A 13,041-nucleotide genomic window follows, 5' to 3' on the forward strand; every position below is an offset into this window, starting at 1 on the left:
GAGAGTACGTTGTTGTTGGTAACGGGCTGTGTTTGAGGATGAGCGCATCAGAACATTTCCCAGGAGGTGAAAAAGATCAAATATACGGCCAAAAGCAGCTCCTGGAAAACAGGCTTGAAGCAGGGAATGGCACTGTGGGGCACTGGACGACACCTTGACATCCCCACGTGCTCAGGACACAGCTCCCAGCCCAGAGCAGTGGCTGCTGCTAATGCAAAGAACTGCCCGCGGCCTTACAGGGCTGTGAATGTTTTGTGTCATGTTCCAATGAGAGTGGTGTGCCAGCTGAGCCAGCCCTGACATGGGAAGGGCAAAAGGGCTTCTGTGCAGCTGCCAGCACTCAGCTGTGCTGCATGCTGCCCAGAGGCACCCAGTGGATTGAGTGTGAGTGTGCACATGTGCATGTGGCAGGAGGGATGCGGAGCATCACATTACTGCACCACCTCTGCACATCTGGGCTGGCACAGCGAGCAGCACCAGAGGGGTAAGTCGAGGCTGGTGCTGCCCAGAGTGCTGTCACCCCTACAGATCTGCACATGCATGCAGAAGAGACTGCCCATTGAGAGAATAACTTCCACACCCGATCACCACACACCGTGCCTACCTGGAGCAGCTGCAGACTGTGGCTGCTTCCAAGCAGCAGACGGGCAGCAGGGCTGCAGGGGCTACCAGCCTGCACCAAACTACCCAAGGCAGCCTGCACTGAGCCGTACCAGGCTGACTCCAGTGTGCTGGCATCGCAGTTCCTATGGCGACTGCAGCACAGATACAGCTGAAGTCTCAAGAGAAGAGCAGCCGCTGATGAGCAGGCTTCAACAACGCTGCTAATGACAGCACAGATTTGTATCCATTGCATTGCAAATACATGAAGATTAGGACGAGTGCGTTCACCCAGTATGGTTTGCTAATGCCTTGAGCAGAGCTGCTCAGGGCACGCAGGTTTGCAGAGCAGCAGGCATGCAAGCAAAGCTCACTGCTGCAGGTGCCCAGGAGCTGGAGTACCACTGTGAGGCAAAGCCAAGTCTTGGCCCGTGCTGTGCCCACATGTGCCAGCTGCTGGCTCTCAGCCACATCCCACACTGGGACAAAAGAGCACCTCACAAATGGAAGATGTTCACGGGACATGAAAATTGTCTCCTCTCACACTCTAATCCATAACTGCATAGGCAAACTTATCAGAAAAAAAAACCCCAAAAAACTCTAAAATCCCCAGAAACAACTGACAGCTTGATAGCACGACAGATTGATTAGCTGCAAAAATATGAGCAAGCCACATAATTCAGCTCCTCTCTATTTATATTACAGCAAAGCAAACCCAGGGCGAGCTGTGCCAAGCGCCGTGTTCCTCAGTCAGGAACAGCTCCCGTCCCCATGCCAAGCTGGGGGCAGCTCTGGCACCACTCACAGCCCTGGGGACAGGGACACCCGTGGGAGCCACGTGCCCAGGGGCCGGTCCCATCTACGAGAGTGCAACAAGACCTGAGCTAAGCCTCCATCCCCCAGCACTTCTGCCTGGCTCGGGGGGGACTTCCATCTGGCAGCTCACTCTCTGGGAAGTAGACTGCTTGTGTTGGTTCTTTTTTTTGGGGGGAGGGGGGGTGCTAATACTGCACTTGGTTTATTTCTGTAATATATAGTATTTATTTGGGAATGCTCCAGCGTAATAATTGGAGATTTTCTGATGCTGAGTGCAGAGGAAGGGAGGCCAATGTGTGGCTACTGCTCACCTTGCACAGCTGTGGCAGAGCAGTGAGGAAAGTAGGATGCAGTAGCCACAGAGCCATTGAATCACAGCACCATAGAATGATTTGGGTCAAAAGGAATCTCTAAAGGGCATCAGGTCCCACTCCCTGCACCGAGCAGGGACAACCACAGCTCCATCAATGATCAGAGCCCCGTCCAGCCTGACCGTGGGTGTCTGCAGAGACATGGCACTGCCACCTCTGTGGGCACCCTGTGCCACTGCCCCACCGACCTTAGCACTAACAACTTCCTTCTGTCCAACCTAAATGCCCCCTCTTTTAGTCTGAAACCATTTCTCCTCATCCCTTTTGGCAGAGCTGTGCTCAAAGTTGGTAGTGGTGCCTGGGGGCAGTGAGCTGCTGCTGCTGCCCTTCTGTCAGACCCAGCAGAGCACTGGGGCTGTGGGACCGGTGGTGCCTTTGGGGCCCTGAGCGCAGTGCATGGCTCCTGTGGAGTGCAGGCACACGTGAGGCTGAGGCTGCATCTCCCAACATTCAGTTTTAATAAGCACTAATTAGCATATTTATAACATTCTGTTCCAGGGAACAGTTTCTGTCACACATTCCCTTATATAAGCCGTGATGCCGACTGAAGGGTTCGTTAATGTTTCTCAAATTAAAAGAAGGAAGAAGGGGGAATAAAAACAACGACAGCTTCCAGATGCCAAGCAGTAGACTTTAGAAGATTATTTGCTAGGAGAGCAGGAGAGAGAAGCAAAGGCTGCTGCTCAGAGCCAGGATTTCAGCTCTGTGGGAACAGGGCACTCTGCACGCCTGGTACCTACATGCCAACCCTGGGCAGAGGGCTGATGCTGCATTCTGTGCTGTGGCTGCAAGTGGCTGAGCTGCACCAGTGAGCTGGGAGCAGCACAGGTGCACACACAGCACCTGCTGCTTGTCCAGCTCACTCACCTGCAGCAAGCACACAGCACAGAGCAATGCAGCAGCATTCTTTCACTAAAGAAGTGCCACACTGCTCATCTCCAGTGGGGCTGCACGCACTGGGCAGGGAGGATGGGGAGGGATGCAGTGCCACAGTGCTTTGCTCCACGCAGGTGAGTCGGCATCGCTTCCCCTGTGCTTCCACCCACCTCCACCCAGAAGGTTTACATGTCACATTCCCTGCAATTACAGCACTTTGCTAATCAGAGCGGGTTAGCCTGGCTGTCCCCGCAGTGGCCATGGAGCACACGGCAGCACAGCACTGCCCGGCCCACACGGAACTCACAGCAGCAACCCGAGGGCTGGGATTTCTCATGGAAATCATGGCAACGTTGGCAAGATCCCAAGAAAAATGAAGGCTCCAACTCACATAATTACTGGAAGAATGACATTCTGTTACCGCTCGTAGCCAGCTCGGAAAATTAATTAAAATGTTCGTGTATATTTGTAATTAATAAAGGGGAAAAAAGGCCAAATAAAAGAGCTTCAAAGGCAGAGGACAAAATCTGCTTCCTGAGGACAGTGTCTCATTTGTGGTGGCCAAATCCAGCACCTCCAGAGCTAACCCCAACTCAGCGCAGCCCACAGAGCTCCCGTCCTGGCTGCAGCTGCATACCACTCACTGCAATGCAAAACCTTTAAGTGCAGGGTGTGCAAATGCACATGTCCTACCGCACCTTCCCAAAGCTTCCTTTTCCCAGAACCATCAAGAAATTGAAATCCGAGAGCTTCATCCGATCTCTGCTCCCGTTGTTATCGAACTTGGAAATGGCATTTGTCGTCTTCTCATCCACAGCCTTGGAGCCCGTGCCAATCTTGGCTCTCTGTAAAAACAGAGACAAAAATTAATGAGAACAGCATAGAGGGGTCATTATAAAAACACTGCACTGCCCTTAGACCCCCACAGATGTCCTCAGATCTTCATAGATGCCCTCAGAGCCAAACCACACATCACTGCTGAGGAGCACTTAATGTTCTGAAGCCCCATTGCTGCCCCAACAGCATGCTCAGGGCCACCCAAAGGTGCAGTGCTTCAACGAACTTCATCCTCACAGAGCTGACTGCTGTTTCTCACCTCCTGAGAGAAGGACAGGTGAATACAAATATTTTAATGTAAAATGCAGGAATTTTTACAGAGCTCCAATGTGGTTACTATCTGCTATCAGAGAGAACTGCCCTCCTGTGCCAGCTCAGGCTGAACACAGGAAGCAACATATTTGTTTTGAAAAGACAGAATAGAAAGCACTTTTGCATCCCCCAGCAATCACAGGAGCCGGTTCAATCACAATCGCTTATTAAGGAGCCCTCACAAACCCCCATATTTTTTAACCACAAAATCTCATCAGTTGCTTGGCACCTCCTCATTGGTCCAGGGGCTATCTCATTTGCCGAGCCACCATTTGTAAAAGCTATCTCACAATTTCTTCGGTTTTAATTTTTAGAAATATGCCACCGTGTAGGGCTTGCATTGAGCTCAGTCTAGCATGAAATTCCATTAACCCGATTCCAGCAGTTCAATTTGGCTGCTGCTCGCAGCTCCTCCTGATAGCAGCCTCACCAGCCGGCTCTCAGCCTCTGCTGCTGCTAATTGGTTATTGCAAGGTTCTCCTCGCTGTAAAATCCCCCATTCAAGGTCACCTGCAGCACCTACAAACATCTGAAAAACCCCTGCGCTGAAAACTAAAGGAACTGTTTCAAGGATTTGCAGACATCGTAACTGCTAATGCTGCTCCAAACAAGTGCCCCAGGGAGGCAGCTGAAAGCATCCAACAGACTGAGACCTGCAAGTGCTGCAAGCAGAGCAGCACGCACAGCTTTCAGATGGGGGGAAGAAAAAAGAGTTTGGACACAGAAATGAAACACAGTCACCGCTCTGGGAGGACAAAGCTTTACAACCTTATGGCTTTCACAGTGTCCCAGCAGCACTGCCTGCCCCTGTCCCAGCAGTGGGACCTCTCACATCTCCCCCAGCTCACAGCAATTCATGATTCTGGCCAGAAGAGCACAGAGCCTCAGAGGCTCCCAATTCACCCTTCCCTGCTGGTGCAGGAGGAGGCACCGCATGCACCCCAGCTGTGAGCTGCTCCTGGGATGTGGTTGGAGCTAGGTGCAGGCATGGAGCCGAGCAGCAGCAGCCCTGCCACCATCAGCAGCCCGCCCTGCCGTGTAACTTTGCCTTCAGCAATCCTTACCCTATTGTATTCCAAAGCGATCTCTAAAAGAAACGTGTACTTATCAGCAGGCAAAACAGTCATGTTCTGTGAAAGCTTTCCTAAACACTCCATCACGGTTTAAAAACAATCTTGTCAGATCAAATTTGACACTAAATTAACCTCTGTGAAAACAAGCTTTAATGAGATTCAAGGGCAGTCATTATGTTCCCATTAAATCACACCCAGGAGCACACCCCCCCAGCTGCACCACGCACACCTGCCCCACCCCGTGTGCAGCCCCAGCCCTGCAGCAGTGGGGCAGAAGGGCAGCAAGAGGTGGGGCAGAGAAGGGGTGTCCATCTCATCATCCTGCAGTGCTTGAGCAACCCTAGACTGCCCCTCCAGCAGCTCCTTGGTGCCAGACAGGAGATGGGGATCCACCTGAAAACCAGGCTAAGGATGGAGCTGGGCCAAGAGGGAAAAGGTCTTCCAGCAAAGCACCTGCTCAGAGAGAAGGTGCATATCTCTGCTTCGCCCGAAACCAGCTTTTAATGCACTCTGAATGCTGACACAATTTGGAAACCTCTACGGCGTACAGCTGAAGCACATCAAGTTCTGAGCACAAGAAAAAAAAAACACACACAAAAAAAAAAAAAACGCTTGACCTTCGTTATCCAGCTCCATTTGTCACAGTTAATTTACTACATCAGAATTTATGCAATAGCAGCTGACGTTCGCATCTATCAAGCTGTCCCGGGAAGTGGCTGATAAGGGCCGAGCAGAACTGGCAGTGAGTGCTGCAGGCATCCCGCTGGGCTTCGGGCAGCACAATGCAGGCAGAGTGGGAGCAGTGCTGCCAGCACTGGGCACTGCTGCCTTTCTGGGGCTTTGCAATGCAAAGTCTGCTGGAAATACAAACCTGTCATACACATCTCAGCGCTGTCCTTTCGATTCGTGCTGCCCAGGAACAGGCAGGATCAAGCAGTACTGATACAGATCGATCAAAGGGCTCTTTTCAGTCCCCATCAGCCAAAGCGTGTGGCAGCACCCTGGGTGTTACAAGCAGACCCTGCTGCGTTCTTCTCACCTCTCAGCACTGACAGGCACGAGCCATTGCTGAGCCAATTGTGGGTCTCTCCCTTTGCAATATCCGCCTGACCGTGATGGAGGAAGCCACCAGGGGAAAATGCAGCAGGGGATGTAGACACAGTACGGCCATGTGAGCTCACCTCTGGATGCTGCATTCTCCAACCTGCAGCCAACCCAGCATCTACAGCACCCAACACACCATCCTAACACTGCTGGAACATCACAGAGAGCAAGAATTCTTCACAGAGCCGACAACCGCAGCATATGGCTTTATGTCAACTGTTGCATTAGAACTGTCTTATTTTCTTTGATATTCAGGCAAGTTATATATAAATGAGACATATGTGAAATCGAAGAAAGGAGGAGCTTGAGAAAAAGGAACTGAATCCCCAGACCCATGCTGCAGGTATGGAGCTGACACTGGAATGACAAGCATGTCATTTGGTGCGTGGCTCATTCCAGGTTGGACTCCTGCATGCATACCCAGGGTACTGGGAAGGTATGAGCCCTACTGAAAAATGGCCAAGATCCATTGTCTGAAACAACGCATGTGAAAGGGCAATGGTTGCTGTGCTGCTTTCCTTGCAACAGGGAGAAATGACTTCTTAAAAAATCATGAGATTGCAGGTAGAGACATGGGAACAAGCACAGACACTAGCAGTGCACAAAGCAAATGCTAACACAGAGCGGTGTGCTGTGCACTATTCTCTGTTGTATTTTCAGATTGATATGAGCACCAAAGCACTATTCTCCTCTCATCTCCTCCTCCACTGACTGTTCCCTTTCCCTGCTCATCCTCTGACTGCTGCCACCGCCCGCTGAGCTGCAGACATGCACAGGGAGGTCACTGCATCTCCAAATTGGAATAAAGCACTCCAGGAAGAAGACAGCTCGCTCAGTATACTGCAATTAAAACCATCCTGTCAATCCCTGGAGAAGACTGAACGAACCCTTCCTCCCAGCCCCTGCTTCATCTGAATCCTTGTGCTTTAATTTGTGCTCAGCGGACTCTGCGATGCACTCACTGCAGCCCCTCCCTGCAGCCCAGCAGTGCAAGGAGCACTCTGCAAAGAGCTTGCTGCACCAACGCCACGTTCCAGCTCTATTTCATGCACACATGCAGAAACATACAGGATTTCACCGTGCCTGTAGACATGAATTGAGCGGTGACCACAATACAAAGCGTGTCAGCCCTCTGTGGAGATCCAAGCAAGCCATAGGCATGGCAGGAAAAGGGAAGGAAATAAAATCTGGACTCTCGAGCACTGAAGGACTCAGAATGGGCCAGGTGTGCACAGTCAGCCTGCAGCACATCGCTGACTCCCTGACCACCTTTATCTAAACCTTGCCAACCCCAGCCCAGCACAGCCACACGCTATGAGCTATGAGCTGCAGCCCTGTGACCCCCCCAGAGTTCCCAACTCAATTCACCTCAAATTTCTGCCGCAGTTCCTCGTTCCCTTCTTCACCCTCAGGAGGCACCGGGACATTAAAGTACTCCCCCTCCTCCTGGCTCAGCAGCTTGAACCTGGAAGGAGACAACCAGGGGGTCAGGGCAGGAGGTGGGGAGAGGTGCTGACCCTCCCTGTCCAGGTCACTCTTCCCCAAGAGAAGGTGGGAAGGACCCCAGAGCTTACACCCCCAGACCCCTTATCAACAGAGCTTACAGACACGTACCCGAGCAGGGCTGTGTCCATGGCGGGGCTGGATGCTGGCCAGCACCCCTCTGCCCTGCAGGAGAGAGCTCTGATGCCACCTCCAGTGTGTCAGCCTACTCCAAGCCCCCAGAAGAGGCAGGGTGTGGGATCCTGCCCTCCTGGCCAGGGCAGAGCACTGCTCTGTGGGGACAGGCTGCATTCCTTAGGGACAGGGAACAATCCCATAGGAGAGTGGGGGCATCCCGTGGCACTGGCAGCATTCAGCATGCAGCCAGGGCTCTTGCTGGAAAAAGAAGACTTTAACCAGCAATTATCAGAATTCATGGAAGTGTCGTTCAGATCTGAGGCATTTCACACAGCCGCGGGCGAAGCTTTGGCTCTGTCAGCCCTCTCCTCCAGCAGCAGAGCCGAGCGGAGCAGTTATCAGCCGGGTGTTATCTACAGAGGCTGCGGCTGCACCGCACGAACAAAGTGCCATTTGCATAACACAGGGACAGACTCATTCTTTGAGCTCGTTTTCTCCATTAACTGCCGTTGTTTAGATATGAAATATACATCAGAGCTCCTTTTAGAGTTTATTCTCGCGAAATACTGTGACAAGGAAAATCACTTAGATCTCCACTTACATGGTTTCTAAAAGGCTGGGAAAGCCGTGGCTGTGCTGCATGGGGAGCAGGAGGTGCACTGGCCCTGGCTGAGGCAGCCCCACAGGTGATGGTACATTAAGGAGGGAGGGATGTCTATTTTTCTCCAGCAGAATTTCTGCCTCCATCCAGGTCTGTAGGGCAGAATGCAGCCTGGGGCTGCTGCTCCTGCTGACCCAGCCCTGACATCCCAGCCTCATGCCATGTGTGTTTCCAAAAGCTACATGCAATGTCTGTTTTCAATTGCTGTGCTTCACATGCTAAGCATGGAGTGTAGCACAGCTCTCAGGCACCAGTGACGGGGTAAAATCAGAGAAAGGGAACAAGAGGGCACGTATCCTGCTGGAGGAGATGAAATGGAAAGGAGAAGACCAGACTCATTCTCAGTGACAGTGCACACCCAGTGTTCCTCTTTGGTATGGTAATGAGGACAGCAATGCCAATACTGGGCAGTGCTCCTGGTCCATGGAGTGCCCATCTTCATGGTCCCACTGCCCACAGGGAGCTGCAGAAGCCCCACAGAAGGGACCATGGACACCACTGTCCCTACAGGAGCTACACTCCCTGTAGTTGCTGTGCCCAGAGCTCTGCTGCTCTGAAACAACCCTGCTCTCACCATCCATCAACTCCAGACTTCTGCAGCTCGGAGATGCCGAAGGACAAGGAGCCCATGAAGTCGTTCCTGCTGGTCAGGTCCCAGTCCCAGATCTCCACTGACAACCGCCTGTCCTTGTCCGCCTCCTTCAGCTGACTGCAGCAGAGCAGAGAAAAGGGCGTGTCATTGGGGATACCATGGCTGCATCCCTCCAGCTCTGAGATGTAGCTAGGAGCAGCATGGAGCACTTCCCAGCCACAGGTACAGGGTAAAGGAATCACTTCTCAGCAAAATCAGCTTAATATCTCCAAGAAATTAAATCAGAGCAAATGCAATCACATTCATTCTTAGGAGACTCAAAAAATTACAAGTTAAAGCATACTGTACTCACAATCTGAACGTCTCATTCCACTCAGGATTCAGGGAGCACTTGATGGTTTTGGTCTTCTGTTTGCTTTCATTTTTGGGGTCAGGAATTAGTTTAAGCTTCACATAGGGGTCTGACAAGCCATTGGGATCCATGGGAACTAGGTTTTTAGCATCTCTTACTAGGGAAGAAAAAAGGGATTATTTTCAATATTCAAACGGTAAAAACACCTAAAAGCTGTCCCACATGGGATCCTGCCAAGCCACTGCCTGATGAGCCTGTCACCTCCTGGGTCTGGGCACCAGCAGTGGGAGCAGCCATGCATCCCAGTGCAGGGAAACAGCCCTGTGCCACACCAAGGCTCTGGGCTCAGCCCATCTCCCACTGTCTGGGCAGTTGTGGCACCGTGCTTTGCTCCAGGGACACTCCTGAGGAACATACCAGGCCATTGCTCAGTTCTTCACAGCACAGAAAAATACCTCCTGACCCTCAGAGTTAATCAGTTGATGCCCTGAAGCATGAGATTTGATTACCCCACGTTATTATCTCAGCATGCAGACCTAGACATTCTGTTAATGAAAATAATAATACCTATTCATTAAAAAAAAACAGAATGCTTCTGCTTGACCTCAAGTCACTTTCTGATTTTTCAAGCAGAAATCAACAATTCAGTGAAAGAAAACTAAAGAGTTTAAGAAATCTGAGCTGGTTTCCTAGGCTCAGTGATGGCTGCACATTCTCTGCTCCTTTACTTCCCAGAATCAAATATCAATAACCAAATATCAATGCCTCTTCATACTGCAGTCTCAATCTGCATTGGAAAGCGTTTCCATTATGGAAGCAAAAATGTGCAACACCTTGATGACATTTTAATTTGCTACAATTTCCCACTTCACCCAGCAGTCTTTTTCTGCTAATAAGATACTAGATGAAAGCCCAGAGAACACATGCTGTGTTGTGCAGACTTCTGTAACTCTGGTGTGCAGCTCTTGTCCATCACTGGCAAATACACACACAATTAATGATGGCAACTACGCTGCAAAATAGTGTTTTGTAGCTGAGAGTTTGCTGTATCCAACAGTGCTATTGTGCTCTTTGTAACTGTTGTGGTTTCCATGGAAATAAATAGGAGGCATTACTTTCAGAGCAACCTCCTGCACCCAGAGCGGATGCAATGCTGTGGGTCACCTGCTGACCAAAGCCCTTCAAGTTAAACAACACGTGCTGTTGAACTAAAAAGCCATGCTCTCCCAGTGGGAGGAAAAAATATATATCATTACGGAGAAAAAGAAGCTGAGAAATAGAGGAGAAAATAAAAGCACGCTACTAAAATAATTCCTCAAAGCCCTGTGCGCATAAATCGATGCAAAACCAGAAGCAGGAGCTCCTCAGCTCCAGTGACGTGCCCATGCTGCCACCTGCAGGCACACACTGCTGCCCAGATACACGCAGGGGGACCTGAGCTTCCTACTCCATTTGCAGCGCTCCGGGCCACGCAGCCACTGCATCTGTGCACGCCCCGCACAGCTGCCAGGGCAGGGATCTGGCCCCAGCAGCCAGACTGCGTCGTGCCATGCAGTCAGGGAGCAAAAGGTGCTCAGGCATCACCCCAAACTGGAAAACAGCTGATGCCCACATAGCACAGCATTCTTTCTGGGGGGCGTGGGGGAAGAAGGAAGGGAACAGATTCCATAGCATGATCTGTTGTGATGGAAGGAGGGGAAATGGTTTCAAACTAAATGAGGGGGCATTTAGGCTGGATATAAGGAAGAAGCTCTTTATGCTAAGGGAGGTGAGGCAGCAGCACAGGGTGCCCAGAGAGGTGGCGGTGCTCCATCCCTGCAGGCACCCACAGTCAGGCTGGATGGGACTCTGAGCACTGATGGAGCTGTGGGTGTCACTGCTCAGCGCACGGAGCGGGACCAGATGGCATTTAGAGGTCCCTTCCAACTCAAATAAATGATTTTATAACCCTGATGCCCACTGCCATGATGGGCAGTGTTGCTGCCTCCAGCTGCTTTTCTGCTTCAGGACCTTTGGTGCTCTGAGCTGAGGACAAAGGTGGCAGTGGGGTGTACGTGTGGGGTTGGGAAATGGGAATCTCTGAGGCTAGCCAGCAGGGGGGTCTTTAGACTTATTGCCATGGAAAAAAATAGCTTTGGGGAGGCCGCCTCCAGCTGCACTCACTGCATTCCGAGAGGAGCCATGCTCTGCTCATGCCCAATTTTTCAGAGTCTGCCCTCTCCCCACCAGAAACATAGAACAAACCCAACCATAATCTGAAGGCTGTGTCTTCTTTAAGCAGTCACTGAGGGAATGGAAATCTCTGCTGACTCCCTGGAAGTGACTCACACAGGCACCAGCTCTGGGGTTCCCAGGGGCTCCCAGAGACTGGGGATGCATTTGCATGGGTCTGAGCAAACATTTCCATTTCCCCCTCAGATTTAGGACTGAGAATCTCAAGGCCTCACCTGCCTGGGCGGGGAGGAGGGAGCATAGCAGGGAGCGCACAGAGTCTCTCCTCTCTCAAAGTGCTCCCACTCCTTCATTAGCTATGCAGCAGAGCTGGGGAGCACAGTACATTTCCCTGCCTTTCTGGAAAAGCCAACAGATGACATGTTTTCACCAACACCTCCATAATGGGCCAGAAATAAAACAGTCTTTCAAATCCAACTGAAGAAAAGAAATTCCAGCTGCACAGAAGAAGCTGAGGGAGTTTTCTGCCCTGCTTCCAGCACCATGGGAATGGCACCCCACACCAGGAGCTCCTGTGCTTGTGGGGCTATGAGCTCCATCTGCCCAAGCCCAGGTGTGACATTGGGTTGGGTCAGCCCTGCCTCTGTCTGGAAATGAAGTGCCTGGAAGTTCTGTTTGGGTATTAGGAAGCATTTTTTATCCAAAAGAGCAGTCAGGCACTGGCACTGCTGCCCAGGGGGTGATGAGGTCACCATCCCTAGAGGTGTTCAGGAACGATGGTGATGTGGCACCGAGGGATATGATTAGTGGCCACGGTAGGATGGGTTGGGTTGGATTTGGTGATCTTAGAGGTCTTTTCCAACCTTAATCATTCTCTAATTCTGTGAAACATTGGCGGCCAAAGCCCTCTGAGCAGGAACAGCCCTGTTCCCGTTACGAAGTAGCCGGTAGGGGGCACGGAGCCCGGCAGAGGGCAGCGGAGCACCGCGCTGAGCACCGGCAGCGGACTCCGGGAGCGGGGCGCTGGGGGCCGCTGTTTCTGCAGCACCGTTAACGGCACCAGGAGATCGTGGGAAGGATGCTCCGTTATCTCACGGACGGCACGAACCAAGCAACGCGTTTTCACGGTGCTGATCGGAGGGACTTCCCAGCCTCCATCCGGCTCATCCCCGCGCCGCACCTACCCACAACAGTCAGCACGTCCTTCTCGATGTCGGCCCTGATGTATATCCGGCCCCGGCGCTCGGTGTGGTCAGTCCCGCACAGGCTGGGGACGTTCATCACGCAGCGTTTGTGCACGTTCATCATGCAGGCTGCAGGCGAGAGGAGGAGAGGTTTGCTTGGTTCCCCTTTCGGGACAAACATAGCAAACAGACCCCAAAACCAACCGGAGTTCTGGGGTTGTGGGTGCTGCACAGACAATGCCCCCCACTTCCAATGCCTACATGGGCTGCAGGGCTTCTAGTCCTCACTCCCGTTACCCAGGGTGCCCAGAGAGGTGGTGGAGCCCCAGCCCTGCAGACACTGGCTGGGGTTCGGAGCACATGATGGTGCTGTGGGTGTCCCTGTTCAGTGCAGGGCAGTGGGATCAGATGGCCATTTTACAGTTCCCTTCCAATGCAAACAATTCTTTGATTCTATTTCTCTTCCACCCC

General features: G+C 51.9%; 1 protein-coding gene across 2 annotated transcripts in view; it reads right to left on the reverse strand.

Moving 5' to 3' along the window:
* PRKCB (protein kinase C beta) overlaps positions 1–13,041 on the reverse strand; it is a 74,079-nt gene that overhangs the window by 21,803 nt on the left and 39,235 nt on the right. For both annotated transcript variants that reach the window (XM_065732736.1, XM_065732735.1), the window contains exons 5-9: positions 12,571–12,699; positions 9,215–9,371; positions 8,845–8,979; positions 7,358–7,454; positions 3,362–3,508 (exon numbers count right to left, since the gene is read on the reverse strand). In XM_065732736.1, coding sequence (XP_065588808.1) covers positions 3,362–3,508; positions 7,358–7,454; positions 8,845–8,979; positions 9,215–9,371; positions 12,571–12,699 — 665 coding nt within the window. The remainder of the gene's footprint in view (positions 1–3,361; positions 3,509–7,357; positions 7,455–8,844; positions 8,980–9,214; positions 9,372–12,570; positions 12,700–13,041) is intronic.

Source organism: Cyrtonyx montezumae, unplaced genomic scaffold, assembly GCF_038088225.1.
Source record: "Cyrtonyx montezumae isolate F1298 unplaced genomic scaffold, pur_monq_1.0 scaffold_16, whole genome shotgun sequence".
NCBI lineage: Eukaryota > Metazoa > Chordata > Aves > Galliformes > Odontophoridae > Cyrtonyx > Cyrtonyx montezumae.